The sequence below is a fragment of the Pipistrellus hanaki genome, assembly GCF_964339955.1.
Source record: "Pipistrellus hanaki genome assembly, chromosome: 5".
Lineage (NCBI taxonomy): Eukaryota > Metazoa > Chordata > Mammalia > Chiroptera > Vespertilionidae > Pipistrellus > Pipistrellus hanaki.
The window spans coordinates 72,769,342-72,794,224 of record NC_140507.1 but is presented as its reverse complement, the minus strand read 5'-3'; the positions used below and the strand labels follow the sequence as shown (position 1 = coordinate 72,794,224).

Sequence of the window (24,883 nt, the reverse complement as noted above, 5' to 3'; positions counted from 1 at the left end):
TCAATAGAGGCGGCGGGTTGTTTGATAGCCTCTACTCCCGGAGGCGGGGCTTAAAAGCGAGTTGCAGGCCGTTGGATGCCAAACAAGAAGTCTCTCCAGGTAGGGAGCGGCCATTGACTACCACAGAAGGCGTGGCTTAGGCATCTGTCCACCACTGGATATCGTGAGAGAGGAAGTGCATAATAGGGAGTGCCATGGCCTACCCCCCAGGGGGTGGGGCTTAGGAGAAGGAGCGGACCATGGAGGGGGGGTTCTTAGGTTAGACAGCCAGAAAATGCACAAAACACTTAGAAAAAGTTTATTGAACACCATGTGCTAGAGCTACAAAGTACCCAGCCTATATTGATTCAGTCAAGAAAAATGTTTTGAGCACTACATGGCCAAGTTACTTAATGGCTTTGTGTCTGCAGTCTACCCACTTGTAAAATAGAACTCATATTGTACTCACCTGATAGGGGCAGGAGGATTAAATAACTTCACGCCTAAGGCGCTGGCAACTGTGCCTGGCATTAGGAAATACTGGCAGCATTGGGTATTGTTAACCTGTCCTCCAAGAACTCAATGTTAAGTAAAATAATTTAACTCCCACGGCTAAATGTCTTTTTAACAGAAATGGTTTAGCTTTGGCCTGTGTAGTGGGGCATCTTCTGGAGCACGGAATGGTTGCCTGTTCGGTTCCCAGTCAGGGCACAATCCCTGGTTGGGGGCTCGATCCCCAGTAAGAGGCATGTAGGAGGCAGCCTATGGATGTTTCTGTTCCTTTCTCTCTAAAAATAATTTTTTTTAATTAGGTCTTTTCTTTTGTGTGTGTGTGGTTTTTTTGTTTTTTGTTTTTTGTTTGTTTTTTTACAGAGAGGAAGGGAGAGGGAGAGAGTCAGAAACATCCATGAGAGAGAAACATCAATCAACTGCTTCCTGGACACCCCCTACTGGGAATGTGCCCGCAACCAAGGTACATGCCCTTGACTGAAATCGAACCTGGAACCCTTGAGTCCGCAAGCCAAAGCTCTATCCATTGAGCCAAACCGGTCATGGCTAAAAATCAATTTTTTTCATCTTTTTTTTAAAGGCCATAGCTAGCCGAAACCGGTTTGGCTCAGTGGATAGAGCGTCGGCCTGCGGACTGAAAGGTCCCGGGTTCGATTCTGGTCAGGGGCATGTACATTGGTTACGGGCACATCCCCCGTGGGGGGAGTGCCGGAGGCAGCTGGTCGATGTTTCTCTCTCATCGACGTTTCTGGCTCTCTATCTCTCTCCCTTCCTCTCTGTAAAAAATCAATAAAATATATATTTAAAGGCCATAGCTAGCAAAAAATAATAATAATAATTAGAAGAATTAGGAGGAGGAAGAGAAAGAAGGAGGAGAGGAAGTAGGAAAGGAGAAGAGGAAGAAGAGACCCATTTCGGGGTATGGAGTCTAAACCACCAGCAGCATAGCTTGGTAGGAAAGACATGACCAAATGTCTTGGAGCTTGCAAGCATTTTTATGCATCAAGTAGGAAAAAGAGGAAAGAACGATGTAAGCAGTTTGATGAAAGAACTTACATTAGTTGCCCAGCTGGCATGGCTCAGTAGTTGAGCCTCTACCTGTGAACAAGGGGTCACTGTTCGATCAATACTGGGCTTGATCCCCAGTGTGGGGCATACAGAAGGCAGCCGATCAATGATTCTCATTATTATGTTTTTATTCTCCCTCTCCCTTCCTCTCTGAAAACAATGGAAGTATGTTTTTAAAAAAAGAATTTACATTAGTTATAGACAAGAGGGTGGGAGAAAGTGAAGTGGAGCTAGGGGCTAGTTCTAGGGTTGACATAGCAGAGTACTTAAAGCTCATATTAAACACGAAGAAGAGAGTCCTAGAGTTCCAGGGGCTGTGCTCTCTTTTTAGCCAATCTGAGAAGTAACTGCCTGGAAGTTCATTTAATAATTTAACGGACACTAAGGAGTGTGTGTAATTTTTGTTTGTTTTGCACTGCAGTTGTTTTCTAATGAACCCCTTTTGTCTCTTCCTTCCACTCTCTGAACTGCTGTAATTTAATTTAAGACATCTCAGAATTTTCATTTGTTAAGAACTCAGAGTGAAAAAGCCAGAGTGTTGCCGAAACCAGTTTGGCTCAGTGGATAGAGCGTCGGCCTGTGGACTGAAAGGTCCCGGGTTCAATTCCGGTCAAGGGCATGTTCTTTGGTTGCGGGCACATTCCCAGTGGGAGGTGTACAGGAGAATGCTGATTGATGTTTCTCTCTCATTGATGTTTCTAACTCTCTATCTCTCTCCCTTCCTTTCTGTACAAAATCAATAAAATATATTAAAAATAAATAAATAAATAAATAAATAAATAAAATCAAAGAAAGGAAGGAAGGAGAAGAAAGAAAGGAAGAAAGGAAGGAAAGAAGGAAGGAATGAAGGAAGGAAGGGAGGAAGGAAGGAAGGAAGGAAGGAAGGAAGGAAGGAAGGAAGGAAGGAAGGAAGAAAGGAAGGCAGGCAGCCCAGTTGGCATTGCTCAGTGGTTGAGCATTGGCCTATGAACCAGGAGGTCACAGTTTGATTCTGTCAGGGCCTATGCCTGGGTTGTGGCTGTGGGCTCAATCCCCAATTGGGGGCTTGCAGGAGGCAGCTGATCAATGATTTTCATCATTGATGTTTCTAGTTCTCTCCTTCCTTCCTCTCTGAACTAAATTTAAAAATATAGAAAAAAGAAAGAAAAAAAAAGAAAGGTGATAGGATGCCAAATCACTCTCCACAGCAGAAAGCTTTGTTTGGACAGCTTTGTTTGATTATTGAGTTTTTCCATATATCTCCAACTCAGTTTTGCTATGAATTTTTCTTATTATAGAATTTTGTTGTTGTTTTCACAAAACCCCCCACACCATTATGCATGTGAAATGTAGCTCAAATAGACTTTTTTAAAAATTAAACATAAACTTACATCTTTACCCAAGAGAAATAAAAATAAATATTCACACAAAAACTTCAACACACACAGTCATAGTAGCATTATTTATAACAACCCAAAGGAGGAAATAACCCAGATGTCCATCAATAGCTGAATGGATAAATCAAATCTTGTATATCCTTTGATGAATACTACCCAACAATGAAAGGAAATGAAGCACTAATACACACGGTAATGTGGATGAACCTCAAAAATATTATGCTAGCCCGGGTCAGTGTCCTCAGTGGTTAGAGCATCTGCTTGTGCACGGGAAGTTCATGAGTTCAATTTCTGGTCAAGGTCACGTACCTGGATTTCAGGTTTGATCCACACCCCAGTATTGGATATTTTTTTTCATTTTTCAGGTTTGATCCACATCCCAGTCAAAGATATTTTTTCCATTGATTTCTAGAAAGAGTGAAATTGAGGAAGGAGGGGAAGAGAAACATCAATGTGATAGAGACACATCAATTGGTTGCTTCCCACTCACTCCCACTCACTGAGTGGAAAGCAACCAATTGATGTGTCTCTCTCACATTGATGTTTCTCTTCCCCTCCGTCCTCAATTTCAGTCTTTCTAGAAATCAATGGAAAAAATATCCTTGGAGGAGGATTAAAAAAAATAAAAATGCTGGAACGGAACTGGGGCCTGCCAACAAACATTTGTGTGAGCTTTGAAGTAGACTCTTCCTCAGTCAAGCCTTTATGTAACTCCAGCCTACAGCTTGACTGCAACATTATGAAAGTCTTGAGCCCTGCTCTGACTGCAACTCAAGGGTCCCAGGTTCGATTCTGGTCAAGGGCATGTATCTTGGCTGTGGGCACATCCCCAGTAGGGAGTGTGCAGGAGGCAGCTGGTCGATGTTTCTCTCTCATTGATGTTTCTAGCTCTCTGTCCCTCTCCCTTCCTCTCTGTAAAAAAACAATTATATATATATATATATATATTATTTATCGGAATCGAACCTGAGACCTTTCAGTTCGCGGGCCGATGCTCTATCTGAGCCAAACCAGTTTCGGCTGTATAATTTTTTTTTGCTGGAGTATTTAAAAGTTTATCTCAGATGTCATTTCACCCATAAATACCTCAGAATACACCTCTAACAAAAATATACTTAAACATAACTACCATGACATATTACCCTTAGCAAAATTAACAGTATTTCCTTTATAGCATCTAATGTTCAGACACATTCAAATGTCAGTGGTGGTCTCCCTCTCTTTTGAAAGGATAAGAAGTTTTCTTTAAGTTTTCCCTTCGGCGTGCCACTGAAGATCGTGGTGTCGCCATGGGTCGCCGCCCCGCCCGGTGTTACCGGTATTGTAAGAACAAGCCGTACCCAAAGTCTCGCTTCTGCCGAGGTGTCCCTGATGCCAAGATCCGCATCTTTGACCTGGGGCGGAAGAAGGCCAAAGTGGATGAGTTCCCACTCTGTGGCCACATGGTGTCTGACGAATATGAGCAGCTCTCCTCTGAAGCCCTGGAGGCTGCCCGTATTTGTGCCAACAAGTACATGGTGAAAAGTTGTGGCAAAGACGGCTTTCACATCCGAGTGCGACTCCACCCCTTCCACGTCATCCGCATCAACAAGATGTTGTCCTGTGCTGGGGCTGACAGGCTCCAAACGGGGATGCGGGGTGCCTTTGGAAAGCCCCAGGGCACAGTGGCCAGAGTCCACATTGGCCAAGTCATCATGTCCATCCGCACCAAGCTGCAGAACAAGGAGCATGTGATTGAGGCCCTGCGCAGAGCCAAGTTCAAGTTCCCTGGCCGCCAGAAGATCCACATCTCCAAGAAGTGGGGCTTCACGAAATTTAACGCGGATGAGTTTGAAGACATGGTGGCCGAGAAGCGCCTCATCCCCGATGGCTGTGGGGTCAAATATATCCCTAATCGTGGTCCCCTGGACAAATGGCGAGCCCTGCACTCCTGAGAGTCTCGGTGCTGCCCCCCACCTTACACCCACCAATAAATCAGTTTTCCATCCAAAAAAAAAAAAAAAAAAAAAAAAAAAAAGAAGTTTTCTTTAAAAAGGTGTTTTTTTTTATTATTATTATTTTTTAAATGTATTTTATTGATTTTGTACAGAGAGGAAGGGAGAGAGATAGAGAATTAGAAATGTCGATGAGAGAGATTCATCGATTGGCCGCCTCCTGCACACCTCCTACTGGGGATATGCGCGCAACCAAGGTACATGCCCTTGACAGGAATCGAACCCGGGACCTTTCAGTCCCCAAGCCCACGCTCTATCCATTGAGCCAAACCGGTTTCGGCTTTATTATTGATTTCAAAGAGGAAGGGATAGAAACATCAATGATGAAAGAGAATCCTTGATTGGCTGCCCCCTATAGGCCCCCCACTGAGGATTGAGCCTGCACCCCCTGCATGAGCCCGGACTAGGAATCCAACAGTGACCTCCTGAACCACGACGGTTGAGCAGTGGTGGCCTCAAAAATCCTTTTCCGGTGCCTGACCCTCTTATTTGATGGTACAAACTGCCCCCACTCTGCCCTCCTCTATTCCTGTTTTCCACTTTCCCTCATAGCGCATAATAACATCTACCATACCACAGATTTTATCATATTGTTTGTCCAATCCCATTGAAAAAACCAGGACCTCTGCAAGGTCAGAGAATTTTGTCTGTTTTTTTTCATTGCTGATACATTGCCGATTCCAAAGAGATATTAAAGGGGTAAAATATAAAGTCTGTCACTTATTGAGCCTTCCAATTGCATTATCATGCTTACAATCCTCCTAGGAATTGGGTGCCTTTTTTTAAAAAAAATATATTTTTTAAATTTAATTTTCCACAGAGAGGAAGGGAGAGGGATAGAGCTATTGTAGAAACGTCGATGAGAGAGAGAAACATCGACCAGCTGCCTCCAGCACACCCCCCACTGGGGATGTGCCCGCAACCAAGGTACATGCCCTTGACCGGAATCGAACGTGGGACCTTTCAGTCCCCAGACCGATGCTCTATCCACTGAGCCAAACCGGTTTTGGCTCGGGTGCCATTCGTATCCCCATTTCAAGCAAGGAAACTAAAACTCAGGAAGGTTAAGGGAGATGGCGAGCTACTGGGTATGACCACGGGGCTGGATTGGGGGGCCTAGAATGCGCCCACAATGGAATTGGGACTTTATCACATAATCGCTGGGAACCCTAGAAGATTTCTGAGCAGAGCCTAGTCGGCCTGTCCCTCCTCTCCCAGGAGAACCGGGTAGAAGGTGCCCGAGCACAGCCTGCAGCTAGAAGCGCGCTCGTCGTCCCTGGCAACGGACTCCGGAAAAACCACAGAGACGCAGCCGGGGAGTGCAGAATGTCCCCGCTGAGTCGTGGAGCGAGGAAACCTAGAGAGGCGTGCGGGGACGGTTGTCACGTGGGCGGGACTTCCGGCAGCGCCTAGTTTTTTTTCCGGTTGTCGGCCGCTACGAACTCCGCCGGGCCCCGCGCCCCCCGCCCCCCCCGCGGCCCCGCGCCGCGGAGCCTGCCACCGCCATGAAGAAATTCTTCCAGGAAATCAAGGCTGACATCAAGTTTAAGAGCGCGGGTGCCGGACAGAAGCTCACGGAGTCGGCGGCGTGCGTGACGGGGGCTGGGGCGTGAGGCCTGGGGGCGGAGAGTCGGGGGAGGCCCAGAGGGCGAGGGGTGAGGACGGGAGGCCGAGAGTCAGGGGGCGTGGAGAGACCTTGGGCCGAGGCCGGGGAGCGGGTGGGCGTAAGGGGAAGGGGACCTCTGGGGGCGGGGCCGGGGGCGGGGCTGAAGGGAGCCAGCGGTGAACCCAGAGTCCTGGGAAGGAAGTAGGGGAGTGTGATCAGGGAGAAGCCAGGAGCAGAGGAGGACCCCAGGAGAAGCATATAGATTTGGAGGGATCTAGGTGACCGGGATTAGGGGCTGACCTCGGGGAAGCAGAGTCGAGAGGCTTAGCGTCCATGGTGTGAGGGGTCTGGGCCCCGGCTCTGGAGCGCCAGGGAGGCCTGGATAAGAGCCTGGAAGGCCAGGGAATCTTGGGTCAGCAAGGATTTGAGAAGTCTGGGTGAACTGGAGGGGCCTGCGAGGGGCCTAAGGATGTGTGGGAGGAGAATGAGTGGGGGTGGGAGGTGAGAAGCTGTGTGTGTTTGTATGTATGGGGCGGGGGAGGGAGAGAGAGAGAGAGATGGGAAGGAGATGAAGGTCTTGTGGGTGATGGATGAGGCAAATTGGAGGGCCTTGGGAGATCTGGAAGAGGAGGGAGGTAGTGTGCCTATCCTTAGGCCTCTGTGGACTCTCTGGGGAGGACTTGGAGAAGGGAAGGGCCTGGGGCAAGACTGAGAACTCAGTGGGGGTGTGTGTGGAGGGCTAGTGCCTTGGCGGGGGCAGTGACATGGTGGAGCAGGTGAGGATGCTAGACTGTCAAGGCTGGTGGGCTGAGAAGGAAGCTCCACTGGGGCATGGGATTGGCAATGGGAGCCTGGGAGGTGCTGAGACTGCTGCAGGGAGCTACAGGGGGGCTGTGGGGGAGTGGCTGAGGAAAGACCGCAGCCTGGGCAGGGGCCTGTGAGGAATAATGGAAGGGATTGTGAAGAAGTAGGGGCTGGGAGGGGTAGCAGGAGAGGCAGGGAGTAGGCCAGGAAGGGGTGGTGAGGGAATCATTAGGTGAGTGAGGGAGAGTGGGTACAGGACAAGGACCTCAGGACATCTGTCATAAGGATTGGGGGTTCGGTCCAGGTCCATGAGTAAGGGAAGCACAGCAGACAAAATCAGTTCCTGGGAATCTGAGCGGGGAGAGGAGGGCAGCTTAAGAGGGGCCCGGCAGAGTGGTGGGCCAGACAAGAGGGTCCAGTCATTTGTTTGACAAGTGGTGGGTAGAGGTGGGGCCTGGGGCAGCTGGGACTGTGTGACAGGAAGAAGATAGGGGCCCTGTGGGTGATTGTTGGGCCAGAGTGGAGGCCAGGGGGAAGAAGAGAAGGAAGTAATTTGGAGGTGCAAGCTTTTGTGACATGCCTGGGAGTGAGTTAAGAGACTCGGGGTGAGTTGGAGGGTGGGTGTGTCAAACACTGTCAGCACAAACAAGACAAAATTCTCACTCAGGGCTCACCTTCTATGGGGTGGGGGGAGATGGGAAAGGAAACCAATGAATGATTTAGTTTATAAATATCAGGTGGTGCGTGGGGCCATGAAAAAATAAGCAGGGGCAGGGGCTAGTGAGTACTGGGAGGAACCTTTGGGTGGCTCAGGAATGCCTCTGAGAAGGTGACATGTGAGCAGAGAGCCGGATGAAGTGAGGTTGCACGTGCACATACATGAAGCTTCTCTACCCTCTCCCAGACCTCCTTTCCTCATCCCACCCCCAGGTGGAACATCCCAGTCAGAAGGCACAGGAAGCAGCTGGCCCTGTGTGAGCAGCAGCAGGGAGACCAGTGAGGGAGAGAAGAGTGAACAGGAAGATAGGCAGGTTGTGCATGGCCCATCTGCTGGGCAGGTGTGGGAGGACTTGGTGCCGAGGTGCCATAAGCACTGACAGGTTTTAGAGGGGTCTCTCTGGCTGCCCAGTGGAGCCGTGAAGGGGATGGGTGAGGTGTTTTGAAAAGTAGCATTTTAAAAAAATATATATTTTATTGATTTTGTACAGAGAGGAAGGGAGAGAGATAGAGAGTTAGAAACATCGATGAGAGAGAGTCATCGATCAGCTGCCTCTTGCACACCCCCTACTGGGGATATGCCCGCAACCAAGGTACATGCCCTTGACCGGAATCGAACCCGGGACCTTTCAGTCCCCAAGCCGACGCTCTATCCATTGAGCCAAACCGGTTTCGGCCGAAAAGTAGCATTTTTATAGAAAGATAGAAATATCACATGGGACTAGGATGGGTGTCTGTGATTCATTTTTTCTTCAGCGTTATGTTCTCGGCTGTGGGGAAGGCTGGCGAGAAGGGCAGGGATGGGCAGGAAGCAGGTCCCAGGAGTATAGGAACAAGAAGAGGCTTATTGTTGCATATCTGAGCAGAGTGGGAGGAGTGAGGCGGTGAGCTCTTGGGAAGGTGTTACAGACTTAGCACAGATGATCCCAATTACTGGGGCTGGGAGAGAACCCTTAAGGCAGTGTTTCCCAACCTTCTCTCATGATGAGAATCACCTGGTGGAGTTGTTAAAACACAGATTCCTGAATCCCAACTAAGAAGTGCTAAACTAGAATTTTTGAGAACATATAGGTAAAATTGCATACCTAACTTAGTGCTCTGTATATAACATCTGTGTTAGAGCACTAGTTAAGTATACAATTTTACCTATATGTTCCCAAAAATTCTAGTTTAGCACTTCTTAGTTGGGATTCAGGAATCTGTGTTTTAACAACTCCACCAGGTGATTCTCATCATGAGAGAAGGTTGGGAAACACTGCCTTAAGGAAGAAGGCTGTGAGGTAGGTGAGTAAGACAGAATTTCTCTGCTGGGACATGGAAAACCAGCTCATTTTCCTGCTAAGTAGGTTAAGAAGCCATCCAGCCCCTGGGGTCATCACATCACATTTCCTAGCGTGGAGGAGGGATTAAACCAGATCTTTGTCCCATGCTTAACCCAGGGCTTATGTGGTGTCTGAGCTGTGTCCCTCTAGGGCAGTGGTTCTCAGCCTTTCTAATGCCGCTTTTATAATGTGAATATTATATTGTGAATTATATTGTAATATTATAATGTGAATATCTGTGTTTTCTGATGGTCTTAGGCTCTACAGCAGCGGTTCTCAACCTGTGGGTCACGATTCACAGGTTGAGAACCGCTAGAAGGGTCACCTAAGACCATTGGAAAACACAGATATTTACATTACAATTCATAACAGTAGCAAAATTACAGTTATGAAGTAGCAATGAAAATAATTTTATGGTTGGGGGTCACCACAACAGGAGGAACTGTATTAAAGGGTCGCGGCATTAGAAAGGTTGAGAACTACTAGGGCTTGCAAAAGATCTCAAGACAGCCCTCAGAGGGGTGTTGGTATGAGGAAGACAAACTGTGTTCAGTTAATGAGATTGCAAATGCGCCCTGGTCATTGTGGCTCAGTCGGTTGGGCCTTGTCCTTGTGCACCAGAAGGTTGACTGTTCGATTCCAGGTCAGGGCACATGCCTGGGTTTCGGGCTCGATCCTTAGTAAAGGGGTGTACAGGAGGCAGCCAATTGATATTTCTCTATCTCCCTCTCCCTTCTCCCCCTCTCTTCCTTTCCAGTCCCCCTCTCCCCCTCACCCCTTTTCCTTCCTCTCTAAAAATGAATAAAATGTTCTTTTTTTAAAAAGATGTCATATATATATATATATATATATATATATATATATATAAAATTGATTTTAGAGAGGAAGGGAGAGGGATAGAGAGAGAGAAACATCAGTGATGAGGGAGAATCATTGATTGGCTGCCTCCTGCACGCCCCCTACTTGGGGTGGCGGGGGGGGGGGGGGGGGGGGGAGGGAGATCGAGCCTGCAATCCAGGCATGTGCCCTTGGCTGGAATTGAACTGGGGACCCTTCAGTCCAAAGGTCAACACTATCCACTGAGCCAAACCAGCTAGGGCAATAAAATATTCTTTAAAAAAAAAAAAAAGTATTTTATTGCCCTAACCGGTTTGGCTCAGTGGATAGAGCACCAGCCTACGGACTGAAGAGTCCCAGGTTTGATTCCGGACAAGGGCATGTGCCTTGGTTGCGGGCACATCCCCGGTGGGGAGTGTGCAGGAGGCAGCTGGTCGATGTTTCTCTCTCATCGGTGTTTCTGGCTCTCTGTCCCTCTCCCTTCCTCTCTGTAAAAAAAAAAACCACAATAAAATACATTGACGCTGTATTCACTGAGCCAAACTGGTCAGGGCAATAAAATATTGTTAAACAAACAAAAACTTGCAACTGCTCACTGTTTTAGACAGTAAGGGTGGAAATTCTTAGGAGAGAGCAAGGGAGAGGAATGATACCTGTGAGTCTCATCAGTTCCTGAAGACATTAGGGTGCTATCACACATGCTTCACCGGATGGCCCTCATGTATGGGGTGGGTGCTATTGTTACCCCACTTAACAGATGATGATGCTGAGATCTAGGCCACTGCAGGACTTGTCAAAGTGGCAGAGCTGGGAGTGAAATCTGCCCCGTGGTCCTGCTGTGTTAGAACCGCTGGGTGGGGCGGAGTGGGGCCTGGGAAAAAGGGACATGTCTGTCTGGGCAGGAGTAGAAATGGGAGAGGGGCAGAGGCTCTTCTGTCTGAACCCACATCACATCACTTTCCCTACGTCTCTCCCCAGGGAGAAGGCCCCCAAACCAAAAACCAACCAGCCAGCACGCCAGCAGCCCCGCCAGGGACCCACCAATGAGGCCCAGATGGCAGCAGCAGCAGCCCTGGCCCGACTTGAGCAGAAGCAGCCCAGGGCTCGGGGCCCCTCGTCACAGGACCTCATGCGGAGCCAGGGTGACTTGCGCTGTCCTTGGGTTGCAGAGGGGGGAGGCCAAGGGAGGTGGAGTGAGGCCTGTCCGTGGCTGTTCACAGTCCCCAGACCCTGTGCTTGGCCCTGGATGAAAGTAATTACATAATCCCGACGACTTTGAGGGGCTTTAAAATCACAGCTGTGAGAGTGGGAAATTCAGGGTGAAAAGGAATAGAGGTCTGATGTCATCCGGCTGCCCTGTATGTCAGGGAGGTTGAAGAAGTTGTGGGAGGGAGGTAGGAGGAGGAGGTTGAAAGTCATCATCAGATGATCAGGTGAAGCCTGGGGGCATAAAGCATTGTTGCTGAAAGATGGGTCAGGACCTTAAGCTAGAAGGACTAGGACTTGAGGGCCAGCCCTGGTGGGGCCACACACTGACCCTTCTCTGCTTCTTCCTCCAGTGAAAAAGGAACTTCCAGCTGAAGCAACTGTCAGTGGGAGCTCAGGGACTGACATGGTAAAAGCATCCACATGACAGCATGATACTCTTAAGGGGTGGCCTGGGGCAGGGGAGCTGGGGCCCCAACCCCCAAGTTCTTGCCTACATTTGTCTAATCAGCCACTTCCTCATCACCAGTTAAGTGCCCAGCCGGGTCTGTAGCACCTGGTGCTGGGGGGATGCAGAAGACTTGTCAGACTGGATAGAGGTCACCTCTGGCCTTGGGGACTCCTGCCTGGAAAGGTGGGGCAGGTTGTAGTTGAGTGCAGTATTGACTGAGACCTCCACGCTCAGCACCTAATGATGCCAGGCTTGGGTGTTGAGGGTAGGATTGGACCTCATTAGCTTGTTGGTTCACTTCCCTCCCCCAATTTCCTAACCCCATGAGGGTGGGTACTGTTATAGTTCCTACTTTTCAGAAGAGAAAACGGAGGTTCAGAGTGGTGAAGGCAGCTGTCCTGCACCTCAAAATCGGCAGGGACAGAATGGGAACCCCCGTCTTTGGGGCTCCAAAGCACTGGCCTCTGTAGCCTTGTTGGGAGGTGGGAGGGCTCTCTGGAGCCTGGTGGGCCAGGGGCCATCCTGAAGGAGAGCTCTGCCGAAAGGATGTTCCTGCAGTTCAGCCCTGGAATTCTCCCTGGATTTTAGAGCGGAAGAGACTCTAGATACTGCCTAGGACTTGAGGCTCAGAGAGAGGCCAGGATTCATCCAGGGCACCTTGATTTGACTCCTCACAAAGCCCCTTCTCTACGAGGTAGCAGGGACTGGAACAGCAGAAGCCATTGATTGAGCACCGTGTCCAAAGCTGCCACACTTTTCTTTCCTTTCTTACCTTGTTGAATTCTGAGCTGGTCCTGCAGAGACATTTCACAGATAAGAAAACAGCCTCAGAGGGCTCGGCCACGGGCCAACGTGTTTCATGGTAGAGGGGACAGCGTTGGGACCAGGGATGACTGACTCCCAGGGCCATGCTTTCAGGGCTGTGGCATTCAGTGACTTGAGGTGGCTTCTGTCCACTGTCTAGGCCCAGACACTTTCATCCCCATCGCCCTAGGTATCTGAGCCCAAAGAGGAAGGCTCAATTCCCCTGGCGGTGCCTGGCGTGTACTTCACCTGTCCGCTCACAGGGGACGTCCTGAGGAAGGACCAGCGGGACACCCGAATCAAGGAGGCCATTCTCTCAGTGAGTAGAGGCCCCACACCCCTCCCCTCACCTAGAGGTTTCAGGTCAGGGCTGCCTCAGTAAGCCCCAGGAAGGCCGGTGGTACAGATCCTTCGTAATGTCTTCACCTGTGTATATTGTGTCTGTTATCACTTGTTCAAAGAGGTAATACTTACTTGTGATACAGAATTCAGGATACAAAAAGGGTAGGCAGCCCTAGTAGGTTTGGATCAGGGGATAGAGCAACGGCCTGCGGACTCAAGGGTCCTAGGTTTGATTCCAGTCAAGGGCAAGTACCTTGGTTGTGGGCATATATATACCCAGTAGGAGTGTGCAGGAGGTGGCTAATCAATGTTTCTCTCTCATTGATGTTTCTAACTCTCTGTCCTTCTCTCTTCCTCTCAGTAAAAAATCAATAAAATATATTTTTTAAAACAGGATAGGCAGACAAAACCCACCTTCTCCCCACCCCCCAGCTACCCTTCCAGGATGCTCCCTCTGGGTGACTTAAGTTCCTTTTCAGAGACATTTCAAATATAAACAAACTACCGACATCCTTGTATCTCCCCTTCACTTGTTTTGTTTTCCATAAAAGGTAATGTACCACTCACGTTTAACATGGGAACTGCCAGCCATTATATCAGTACAAAAAGAACTCTCCAACATTACTTTTCTTTCTTTAAAACTGAATTTGGAAATAATTTTAAACTTAAAGAAAAATTGCAAGAACTAAAAGAACACCTGAATATCTTTGCCCTGGGTCTGAGTTTCTCATTAACCATCATTACAGATTACTACAAACTCGGGGGCTTCAAACACACGTCTAGTTTCTTAGGATTCTGAAGTCAGGGTGTGACATGGCTCTCACTAGTGGCAGGAGGCTGCATTCCTTCCTGAAGCTCTGTGGACAGTGCATTTCCTGTCCTTTTCCAGCTTCTAGGTCACCTGTATTATGTGGCCCCTTCTTTTTACCTTCACATCTAGTGATGCCAGGCAAGTCTTTGTCCGGCTGCCATCTCTCTGGCTCTCTTCACTGATGGACTCTTATGATTACCCTGGCCTAGCAGGATTGTCTAGGACAATAACCATTATTGTCCAATAGAACTATTGCCATATTCTGGGCTGCCGACGACCCCATCTTTCCTAGAGTTGAGGGCAGAGCTGAGGTCTAGGAAGGATTTGTCAAAGGGCTTCTCTTCTTTTTTTCTGGTTGAGCCCATGGAATTAAGTTAAATCCTACAGGCTGGACCACCAGGAGACTGTTACTAGTATTAATCCTGCTGCCTCCTGAGCAGTGAGGCCTCCAGGCCATGAGGTAAGCACTTTTTGACATGCTTTCCTCACTCCTCCCAGCACTTCTCCACGGACCCGGTAGCTGCCTCCATCATGAAGATCCACACGTTCAACAAAGACCGGGACAGGGTGAAGCTGGGTGTGGACACCATCGCCAAGTGAGTGGGTGTCCTCTCCCCCACTGGGGGGCCAGTCTCTTGGGCTCCCAGCTTAACCTGCTGAGGGGGCCCAGAAGGAGCCAGGCCCCACCCTTCACTGCCCTGAGTCCATGAGAAAGGGGCGTGGCCTCTCGGGCCTCTGTTGGTAAACCAAACGGGTTTACAGAATTGGGGATTTCCAGCCCTGGCTTCCCTTTGGGATCATCAGAAGAGTGGGAAGTAGGTGACTTCCCACCCCACTTCCCTGACTAAGCAGGTTAGGAACTGCTGAAGTCTGTTTTTAATTTTATTTATTGATTTGAGAGAGAGAGGAAGAGAGAGAGAGGAAGGGAAGGAGAGAGAGACATCGATTTGTTGTTCCACTTATTCAGGCACTCATTGGTTGATTCTTGTATGTGCTCTGACTGGGGATCAAAAACCACAACCTTGGCATATCAGGACAATTCTCTAACTAACTGAGCTACCCAGCCAGGGCTGGAAGTCCATTTTGCTCATGAGCCCCCAAGCCGACACTGGTGGGCCACTGGCCCTGTCCTCCATTGTGCCCTCCAGGGGAGGAAGGAACGGCGAAAGGTCTCAGGTGGCAATGGTGGGGGCAGTGGTGTCCTATGGTGGCCCAAGCTGTTGGCACCAGGGGTCAGGCTCCATGAGGTGTCTGAGATGTGATGGCACCCCCCACCCCCAACATCACACTTACCACAAGCCTGGGTGTGGTTCTGAGCTGCTATCCATCGGGGTGGGAGGTACAGAGGAGCCAGTCAGACAACCCTGGCCTGTCCTGGATCCCCAATTCTGCCCTAGGTACCTGGACAATATCCACCTGCACCCTGAGGAGGAGAAGTACCGGAAGATCAAGTTGCAGAATAAGGTGTTCCAGGTGAGGGCTGTGCTGAGTGACTTTTAGCCTGTGCAGCCAGCGTGGCCGGGCTCCCAGTCACACAGGCCCAGTCCGGCGGTGGGGCCAGTGGGAGTGCTCCTCCAGGGGCTTCAGGTTGGGGTAGGCAGAGGTAGCATGTGGAGAGGGGGTTTTATGAACATAGGTCATACACCATGTCTATATTTAATCTGCATGCCCACCACCCATGGCATGTTTTGACTTTTGTTGGGATCACATCAGCACTGGGAGGATTTCTTATATAAACAGACTTGTGGCTTCTGTGGAGAAATCAAGGGGTCCCGCCACCCTGGCCCATGTTACCTGTGCTGCTTGCTGGCCCACCCCCACCATCATATGCAGTCCTCCCCCAGTTTTTATCTCCCCCCCATGCTGTTCTTTGGCTCTTTAGTTCCTCTTCACCCCAGTTGTTGGCCTTTGGGGTCCCACATCCTCTGTGACCTGCTGACAGCCTGTCCTTAGGCAGCTTTGGGGGCGTTCATCCTGTCCAGTGGGCAGCAGCTGCTCTAAAAGAGGGAGGTGCTGGGCCTGGTTGAATGGGCTGGGCAGCAAGGCTGGTTGGGCTTGAGGAGGCCCAAGGGCCCTGCATGACTCTGGCTCTGCCCCCAGGAGCGCATTAACTGTCTGGAGGGGGCCCACGAGTTTTTTGAGGCCATTGGCTTCCAGAAGACATTGCTGCCAGTTCCGGATCAGGGTAAGCTGGTTAGAGAAGCGCCTTGGCCAAGTCGGGAGGTGGGAATGTGGGGGGTCCAGCTCGGGGTCTTCCTCCTGTGGCACAGTGACTTCACAGTGATATCCCTGCGTATCCCAGAGGTCCCCGAAGAGTTCTACGTGCTAAGCGAGGCCGCCTTGGCCCAACCCGAGAGCCTGGAAAGACACAAGGAGCAGCTGTTGAGCGGCGAACCTGTGCGGGCCACACTGAACCGCCAGCGCCGTGTCTTCCGGCCCTCACCCATGGCCTCCCAGTTCGACCTGCCCTCTGACTTCTTCAACCTCTCGGCTGAGGAGGCCAAACGGGAGCAGAAGCTCCGGTCTGAGGCGGTGGAGCGGCTGAGCATGCTGCGGACCAAGGCCATGCGGGAGAAGGAGGAGCAGAGGGAGATGCGCAAGTACACGTACACACTGCTGCGTGTCCGGCTCCCTGATGGCTGCCTCCTCCAGGGTGTGTGCTTCCCACTGGGCAGGGTGCGGCCTGGGAGGTGGTGTCTGCTGATTGGCTGAGTGGGTGTGGTCTAACTGCATCTGTGGGTTTGCTGTGCCTCCAGCAGGAGTGAAGGCCTCTGGTCTGAGCTACATCTGGGCTCAGCTGTCTGGGCTGGGGGTTCCCAGGATCTCCAGCCTCATGCTGACTGTTCCACCCCTTAGGCACCTTCTATGCCCGGGAGCGGGTGGCAGCACTGTATAGCTTTGTCCGGGAGGCCCTGCAGAACGACTGGCTGCCCTTCGAGCTGCTGGCCTCATGTGGGCAGAAGTTGTTGGAGGATGAGAACTTGGCCTTCAATGAGTGTGGGCTGGTGAGTGACAGGTTGAATCTGCACAGGTTGCCCATGAGGGCGGCCCTCTTCAGTATGGGTGGTGCTAGGAGCAGAGGTCCTAGGACCAGGCTCCCTCAGTCCTGCCTTCCCCTTTATTAGCAGAGTAACCTTGAGTAACTTCTCTGTGCCTCAGTTTCCCACCTTTAAAGTGGAAAGGAAGGTAGCAAGTGTGTTATTTCGAGCCCTCTGAGGAGCAGAACCAAGATGGGATGGAAAATGTGGGGATTAAAAAAAAAAAAAAAAAAAGAGGATTTGCTGGCGGCTGCCCAGCACTGAGATAGTCTTAGCCAAATCTGAGGTGTTCCTGAGCCAAGGCCCTCTGTAGAAGGGGCCGCTGGTTCAGGAATGGACCGACTGTGTGAAGGCTGTCCTGGTGTCACCAGCGGGGAGTGGCCCTGGGAGTGTGTGGACCTGATTCCAACACGAAGATTTGAATGTAGAGATGAGCTCTAAATGTAAAGGCCAGAACAAAGCAGAAGCTTCTCCCCCACCACAGGTGCCCTCAGCTCTCCTGACCTTCTCGTGGGACATGGCAGTGCTGGAGGACATTAAGGCCGCGGGGGCTAAGCCAGACTCATCGATCCTGAAGCCCGAGCTCCTGTTGACCATCGAGAAGCTCTCGTGAAATAAAAGCCCCATGGATCTGTCTCCTGCTTCCTCCACCTCTGCTCACGTCCTTATTCTCCCTCCCAGCCTCCTCTGGGACTGCCCAGCCCCATGGGCAAGGGAGAGCCACTGGTTGGCCTGTGACCACCACCAAGGGCTTTCAAGCAGCAGCTGCTGTGCTGTCCTTGGTAGTGTTCTCCAGCTGCTATTTAACCTAGTTAATGGAACCAGGCATGACAGACCTGGCCACCTCCCTGGATAGGAATAGGCCTGCAGCTTGGGTCCAGCCCCATGGCTGGCCCTGAGGCTGTACTGTGGAGCTGCTGGTGATAGTGGCACAATATAGAGGTGCTGGGCCTGCGCAGAGTTCTGTAACACTAAGTTCTGAATCCAAATAAACAGGCTGTTTGACTAGTCTCCTGGTGGTGAATTCTAGCCCTGTGTGCAGGAAACCCGCTGAATGAGCCCACCTTGCTGAACGAGGCTGTGGGGCTAGGGCCTCTTAGGCCCTGCAGATAGTTCCTGTACATGTCCACATCCTCACCCTGGAACCTATGAATGTTATTTTATGTGACAAAAGGAACTTGGTGTGTGATTAAGGACCTTGATATGGGAGATTGTCCTGGGGGTTCCAGATGGGCCCATTGTCATCACGGGCTCTTATGTGTTGAAGGAGGAGGGAGAAGAGATGGGAAGATGCTATGCTGGTTTCAAAGATGGAATAAGGCCACAAGCCAAGGAGTGCAGTGGCCTCTAGAAGCTGGAAAAGGCACAGAAATGGATTCTCCCCTGGAGCTTCCAGAAGGAACCAGCCCTGTTCACATCTGTATTTTAAAGTAGTGAGACCCACGTCTGATGATACCCAGAACTGTTAAGAACAAGTTTCGTTTTTAAGCTACCATTTGTAGTGATGGGATACAGCCTCAGGGAACTAAAGTGGAAAGGAAGGCCAGGAGCACCAAACGTACTCCCCCCTGGTCATACCCAGGCTGGAAGATGCCCCCTCAGCACTCCCCTGGATCATCCCCTCCCCTCTCACCCCCATGTGGGCTGCTGGCTCCAGTTCCTGTTAGATTCTCCTCTGCATGGACCTAGTGGCTAGCTAGATGACAAACGTAGCTTCAAGCACCCAAATGTGATTTAAAAAGCAACAATCCCTTGTAACCTCAGCAAGCAAGTTGCCCCCATACATGCCCTTGCCTCACACATATGCCACCAGCAGATGTTGGACCTAGGCTTGTCTCCTTTGCTGCCATATCTTGGGAACCCAGCATGGTCTCACCCTGTCACTTAGATCCACCCCCTCCATTCCCAACTGCTGCTAGGATTAAACTGTCAGATACCCAATTAAAACAGGCTTAAGGATACTTTACAGGTAGTTGTGTTCACAGGTTACCACGTGCCTTTATCCTGAGCACACACCTGTATTCAGCTGCACCCTACCTCCAGTAGGAGGTTCTGGCCAGGACTCATGTTCTCACCTGCAACTGGGATGTTTCTCAGCCCCATCCTGGGGCCCTGGAGGTCAGGGTGTTTGTGGGAGCGGAAAACCTGAGGAGTCTTGGCCACCACAACTCATTGCCCTGTCTGGTTGTATCCAGCTGATATGAACTGTTCTGCACACTGATATGCCTACTGGCTCTTCTCCCATGGGGGCAGAAGGAAGAAAATCAACCCACTACTCTCCCTATATGAGGAGTTGGCAGGACAGGAGTCCAGGTCGGATGGTGTGAACTCTGCCAAATCTCAGCTCTCACATGCTCGATGCCTCTGTAGGACTAACACTGCCCCAATGGGGGGTCACTCATGGGCCAGGGCTCCAGCATCTTTAGTTGGCCCCACTATTTCAGTACTCTCCTGTGATGTGGCCTGACCCTGAAGTCCATCTGGAAGCCGGGATTCAGGGCTTAGAAGCCCAAAATATGGTCTGCTCACTTCCCAAGGGGCAGGAAGAACTGATGGGCACAAGCACCTGCTGACAAGCTACACCCTGAACTAGGTCACTGGGGAGGCGGAGGATTTTACAACAAAGAGTTGGGACAGTGCTGCTGCAAAGTGGAAAGCTTGACACAGACGCCACTGTACCACGTGTGGGGTAGAGGAATGGACACTTGTGAGCACAACATAGGGTTCAGGCCACAGGTGAAGGTACACACCCGCTCACAGAAATGTAAGTTGAAAAGATGACAGACACACCAGGTCAGGGCTAGACAATAAGTTTATACATATCCATGTCAGTCCCAGTGCCACACTACACCGGCAGGACTCCAATTCATTTATAAGCATTTCATCATAGTGCCTGCTCAGGATCCTTAGGGCACAATTGGGATTCCCCGTACAGGCCAACACATTGCGATAATGCTTTATTAAAGGGCAGATTAGTATGCAGCTTTGAGGGGAAATTTTTTACAAATATAAAAAGAATGAATCAAGCATCCTATATACTTTCCAACCCTCGAGGGGGCGTATGCGAAGCAGGACAAAGTGCTCTTTACACAGGAATCATAGGACTTTCAAGTATCTGAGACGCGTCTGAGAAAACCCTAACCATTCTACATACACACGCCAGCCAGTTGGGTGTTCAGGAGGGGCTGAGAGAGTTGGAGGGCGTGGGGCTCTCGCTGGTGTCCATTCCCACAGGCCTTCCAGCTCTGGGAGTGGTTACACAAGGGTCCTGGACTTCTGCAAGGCAAGAGAGGTAGGGGTTTCAGTGGCTGCATCTGTGTCCCCGGGGCCTGAAACAACTCAGAGCCTTCTTGGGGTAAGATCTCCCGATCCAACTGTGGTTAGAGGAGGACCATGGCTGTAGCCCCCGGACCCGTGTCCCTTTTCTAGGCACATGTACTCCCTGTCCCCTCTTCGCTCCCTCGGAGGAAAAGCCAAATCCAGGCCTGAAGCCCCAAGGCAAAGGGGAAGAAACTAGGACATCGAGGCCAAGTGCCCCTGTCAAGGATCACCGGGCTTCAGGCTCCCTGAACCTAGCATCACTGCTTTCTTCTGGAGAAGCTTAGTTCAGAGGTTCCTCACTTGTGCCAGGACCCCCACCTTCAGGACTCTTCTTCCCTAACACATCCCATCCACCACCCACCAAGGTGGCAACCAACCTTCAGTTCTTTGGTTTCCTAAATGTAGCATAGGTAACTAAGTCAGAACCCCCAGGGCCTGGATTGGACCCAACTGCCCACCCACATCATTAAACCAGCCTGCCTAAACCTTTCAGAATCTTTTAACTCAACCCCAGCTAGGTACATAAGAGAGCCAATGCTGCCAGCCTGCATGAGAAGAGGGACTGGGTCTGTTCTCACCAGCAATATCCGAGATGTCCATTATCGCACAGTCACCGTCCTCTTCCTCCTCCTCCTCTGTGTCTGCCTGGAAGCCATCCAGGTCCCCACCTCCGACCTGAACAGGCAAGGGAGCACAGGTCATCATCATGGGCACTTCAGGCAGACCAGTGTGTAATCCCTCCTACTACACCTGTCTATACTACTGGCCTCCTCTACCCTTGATTTTGTTTTAAATATACTTTTATTGATTTCTGAGAGGAAGGGAAAGAGAGAGAGACATCATTGACGGGAGAAAACCATTGATTGGCTGTCTCCTGCACGCTCCCTACTGGAGCTCACAATCTGGGCATGTGCCCTTGCCTAGAATCGAACCTGGGACCCTTTCAGTATGCAGGTTGGCAGTCTATCCACTGAGTCAAATCGGCTAGGGCTCACCTATCATTTTAATGACACACGGAGGAGTCCATTTGATAGCTGATGACCAAGCAAACCTTGGCGAGTTCCTTCCAATGAACTGATTCAGAGCTCTGAAAACTACCACTATCATCTTTACCTTATCACAAAAATAATTTGTGAACTGTTTTCAAATTGGAATTCTGGGTTTCTGGGTTGGTTTGAAAAGGAAATTGATAAAGGATAGTTTCTTGGAATTTATTATTTGAAATAAATGGTTGAGAGCCCAGTCGGTCAGTGCTTTCTCTATACCTTCTGCCTGATGCTTGACAACTCAATTTATGCTTAAACCAGTTTGGCCAATGTGGCTACCATCTGGGCAATTGTGGACAGAAGTCAGGAAGGACGGGGGATAGCAGAAAGGCCTCTACTGAGGCTAGACTTTCCAAAAAAATTCCTGGGCTGTTTTCATGGGCATTCAGCAGAAGGGACAGAAAGACAAGTAGCAGGACTGATTTTAAACACCAACTATCCACACTAGTGCTCAGTTTCTCTGTAAATGAACAAAGGGAACTAACTGGCACAGGAGGCACAAACAGACTTATTTAAACAGAGGCTACTTCTGAAAACCCTTTGAAATTCCTCTGCTACAAAAATCTCTATTTGCCTGGAAAAAGGATGACAGAGTAGTAAAGATTGCACATTGGGTTCCTGGCCTGGCTGGCAGACTGGGCTCCAGTTTGTAGCATCACAGTTCCTGGTGTGTATGCTCCACACCCAGACTCTTTGGTGGCCGGAGCATCACTAAGACAGGAATGGTCCCACAGCCCACCTAAGGATGCTGATGGCGATTTCTAACTACCTAAAGAACTGACTGACCACCCTAGCTGGTTTGGCTCAGTGGATAGAGTGTCAGCCTATGGACTGAAGGGTCCTGGGTTCAAGTGTGGTCAAGGACACATACCTCAGTTGCAGGTTCCTCCCCTGCCCAGGCCCTGGTCAGAGTGAGTATAGAAGGCAACTAATCTATCACATCGATATTTCTGTCTTTTCCTCTCTTCCACTCTCTCTAAAAATAAATGCAAAAATTTCGTTGGGTGAGGGTTAAAAAAAAACCTGACTGACCAAGAACAGACAGCTCAGTTCTCAACTATGTGGATTTGGGGATGCTGATTTGGGTCTGTTAAGCAAAAGGAGCAGAGAGATTTCTTCACAGCCTCCCTGGTCAGATATAGTCTATGATCTGAATTCTGGGCTCTCCATAAGACAGGAAACACAATTATAGTGGAACCACTATCCATAACTCTCCAGACACAGGACAGGCTATAAGATATTCTGCAGTGGAAATTTAGGATGACACCTGAATCCACTGTACTGAGCTGCCAGCAGCTTATTGTAATGGGAAAGCTTGTCACTCCACTGTCATTGCTGCATGTGGTGGATGCAGAGATGGAAAGGGGGAATATGTGAAATGGGCAGGAATGAGATATTTGGCAACTTTCAAGAACCACAGCTGTGTAACACCTGTTGTTCTTTTAGTTTTTTTTCTTCTTTTTTCTTTATTGATTAAGGTATTATATATGTGTCCTTATGTACCCTTTGCCCCCCATGCCACTCCCATTCATGCCTTCACCCTCTGGTGTCTGTGTCCATTGGTTATGCTTATATGTGCATACAAGTCTTTGGTTGACCTCTTTTTATTTCTTTTATTTTATTTCTTTTTAAATATACTTTTATTGATTTCAGCTAGGAAGGGAGAAAGTGGGGGGAGAGAGAGACATCAACGATGAGAGAGAATCATTGATCGGCTGCATCTTGGACGCCCCACACTGGGAATCAAGCCCACACCCCGGGCGTGTGCCCTTGACCAGAATCAAACCTGACTGACCAAGGCTGACGTTCTATCTACTGAATCAAACCAGCTAGGGCTTTTAGGTTGTTGTTTGTTTGTTTGTTTTAAAATATATTTTATTGATTTTTTTTTTACAGAGAGGAAGGGAGAGGGATAGAGTTAGGAACATCGATGAGAGAGAAACATCAATCAGCTGCCTCCTGCACAACTCCCACTGGGGATGTGCCCGAAACCAAGGTACGTGCCCTTGACTGGAATTGAACCTGGGACCTTTCAGTCTGTTGGCTGATGCTCTATCCAGAGCCAAACCAGTTTCGGCTTAATTTTATTTTGACCATGGAATATATTTGACTAGAAAGGAGAAACAGAACCTCTTCCCATTTTAAAATAAAACAAAGGCCCACAGATCTGAATGACCCTGGTGCCAGAGCTGAAGTCTCCCCTTAGCCTGTTTATATAACTGGATCATAATAACTTGTAAACTCAGGGTTTATGATGATTTTTGAACTTTAAATATTTATTCTTAACACTCACACACATTTATAGTTTAGCTACAACTCCTTCCGAGGGTGCAGAAATACCATTAGCAAGCTTTACCAACATGTAGGGGAAGTGTTCTACACGCTCCTCCAATCTTCCCTTCTAGAAAGTGTGCCCGTTTCCCTTTGTGTAGGTGCTGTGTGGTAGCAAGCCTTACCCGTACATCTCCCCCACCAGCAGGGGCAGAGAGGGGTCAGTTCTCATTTCCCAGTCTCTCTTGCAACTCACAGCGGCTGTGCCTCAGTATTTTGGCCAGAAAGATGCCGATGGAAGTGGACTGGGGCGAGCATTCCTTCACAGCTACTGCGGGCCACAGGCTGAGGAGGGAGTGGGAGGTGGGAGGGCCCGGCCACTGGACTAGGATATTATATGAGCTCAGGGCTAGCTGCTGAAGGTAAACACCCACAAAATAGGAGCCCTGTTACCTGAGGCCAGACATAGTTCTGGGGACCCAGGGCTGTCAAGCAGGGTCTCCAAACTTGCACATTCCAAGGAGCAGGGGTGAGGCTAAATGCCCACAAATCCACTTCTAGATCATTCCAAAGAACCAGCACCCTATCCTAGGTGGCTTGGCTCAGTGGATAGAGCATCAGTCCAAGGACTGAAGGCTCCCTGCTCAAGGGCACATGCCTGGGTTGTAGGCTCAATCCCCAGTAGGGGGCGTGCAAGAAGCAGCTAATCAATGATTCTCTCTCATCTTTGATGTTTCTATCTCTTCCCTCTCCCTTTCTCTCTGAAATCTATAAAAATATATTTAAAAAAAGGAAAAAAAAGGGGGGAAAAAAAAACCAAAACAAAAAACCAGCACCCACTCTGCTGCCCCACGCTATGGACCTAGACCCTTCCCAAAGGACCATGAAAAGGGGCTTTAAAATGCAGACTTTAACCCCCTACCACCTATTCAATCAGTTGTGGGGGCCAGCATACCCAGATCTCCTAAGGTTTTAACCCCTTCCCGGGCAGTGCTTCTGTAACTGGGAATGGAGTCCATACATTGGACTGCTGCTACGTGTATCATCGAGTGACATGTCCCATTTCACTGATTCCCAGGCACATGCTTTCTCCCATATCTATCTCTCAATTGGGAGAGCACTCCCTGGTTTAATTTCCTGGAGGTTCAATCAGAGAATGAAGCTTCTTATCACCATTGAAGCACAGGGATTCACATAAGATGCCTAGCACAGTGCCTGGAATGTAATGGGACAAAACCAGTTTTTCATGTAGGGAAACTAAATGAGGCTGACAAGGGAAGCGAAGCTCAGAAATGCGGCTGAGCCCCCACACTACACTGTGTGGGATTCTACCCCACCCCAATGAAGCAGGCCACAGCACGAAGGTGACTGAGGGAGGGT

At 49.7% G+C, this 24,883-nt stretch overlaps 3 protein-coding genes across 6 annotated transcripts in view; 2 read left to right on the top strand and 1 right to left on the bottom strand.

Annotated features, from left to right (window-relative positions):
- Positions 1 to 4,178: 4,178 nt before the first annotated feature.
- On the top strand, positions 4,179 to 4,953 carry LOC311623073 (large ribosomal subunit protein uL16). The gene has a single exon (XM_084884785.1). The coding sequence runs from the start codon at positions 4,223 to 4,225 to the stop codon at positions 4,865 to 4,867; it is 645 nt and encodes a 214-aa protein (XP_084740911.1). The 5' UTR covers positions 4,179 to 4,222; the 3' UTR covers positions 4,868 to 4,953.
- Positions 4,954 to 6,313: 1,360 nt separating this feature from the next.
- UBXN6 (UBX domain protein 6) lies at positions 6,314 to 17,876 on the top strand. 2 transcript variants are annotated; one of them, XM_084883655.1, is made up of 11 exons: positions 6,425 to 6,515; positions 8,268 to 8,368; positions 11,192 to 11,355; positions 11,773 to 11,828; positions 12,865 to 12,993; positions 14,326 to 14,423; positions 15,225 to 15,300; positions 15,928 to 16,012; positions 16,130 to 16,480; positions 16,684 to 16,832; positions 17,350 to 17,876. In XM_084883655.1, exons 3-11 carry the CDS (start codon positions 11,268 to 11,270, stop codon positions 17,476 to 17,478), a joined length of 1,161 nt encoding a protein of 386 aa, XP_084739781.1. In that variant the 5' UTR covers positions 6,425 to 6,515; positions 8,268 to 8,368; positions 11,192 to 11,267; the 3' UTR covers positions 17,479 to 17,876. The 2 variants fall into 2 exon arrangements, with proteins under 2 accessions (XP_084739780.1, XP_084739781.1); XM_084883654.1 differs by lacking the exon at positions 8,268 to 8,368 and having other exon boundaries at positions 6,314 to 6,515.
- Positions 17,877 to 19,659: 1,783 nt separating this feature from the next.
- The window catches only part of CHAF1A (chromatin assembly factor 1 subunit A), a 29,485-nt gene continuing 24,261 nt past the window's right edge, over positions 19,660 to 24,883 (bottom strand). For all 3 annotated transcript variants that reach the window (XM_084884431.1, XM_084884430.1, XM_084884432.1), the window contains 2 exons: positions 20,765 to 20,861; positions 19,660 to 20,141 (listed from right to left, as the gene is read on the bottom strand). In XM_084884431.1, the coding sequence (XP_084740557.1) occupies positions 20,041 to 20,141; positions 20,765 to 20,861 (198 nt within the window). In that variant the 3' untranslated portion in view covers positions 19,660 to 20,040. The remainder of the gene's footprint in view (positions 20,142 to 20,764; positions 20,862 to 24,883) is intronic.

What these genes read in the sequence shown, in the direction of transcription:
- LOC311623073 (XM_084884785.1), top strand. Translation starts at nt 4,223, where the DNA reads ATGGGTCGCCGCCCCGCCCGGTGTTACCGGTATTGTAAGAACAAGCCG.
- UBXN6 (XM_084883654.1), top strand. Translation starts at nt 6,433, where the DNA reads ATGAAGAAATTCTTCCAGGAAATCAAGGCTGACATCAAGTTTAAGAGC. An exon ending in GGAGCTCAGGGACTGACATG is followed by an intron (nt 11,829 to 12,864) that starts GTAAAAGCATCC and finishes CCATCGCCCTAG; the next exon opens with GTATCTGAGCCCAAAGAGGA. An exon ending in TGATGGCTGCCTCCTCCAGG is followed by an intron (nt 16,481 to 16,683) that starts GTGTGTGCTTCC and finishes TCCACCCCTTAG; the next exon opens with GCACCTTCTATGCCCGGGAG.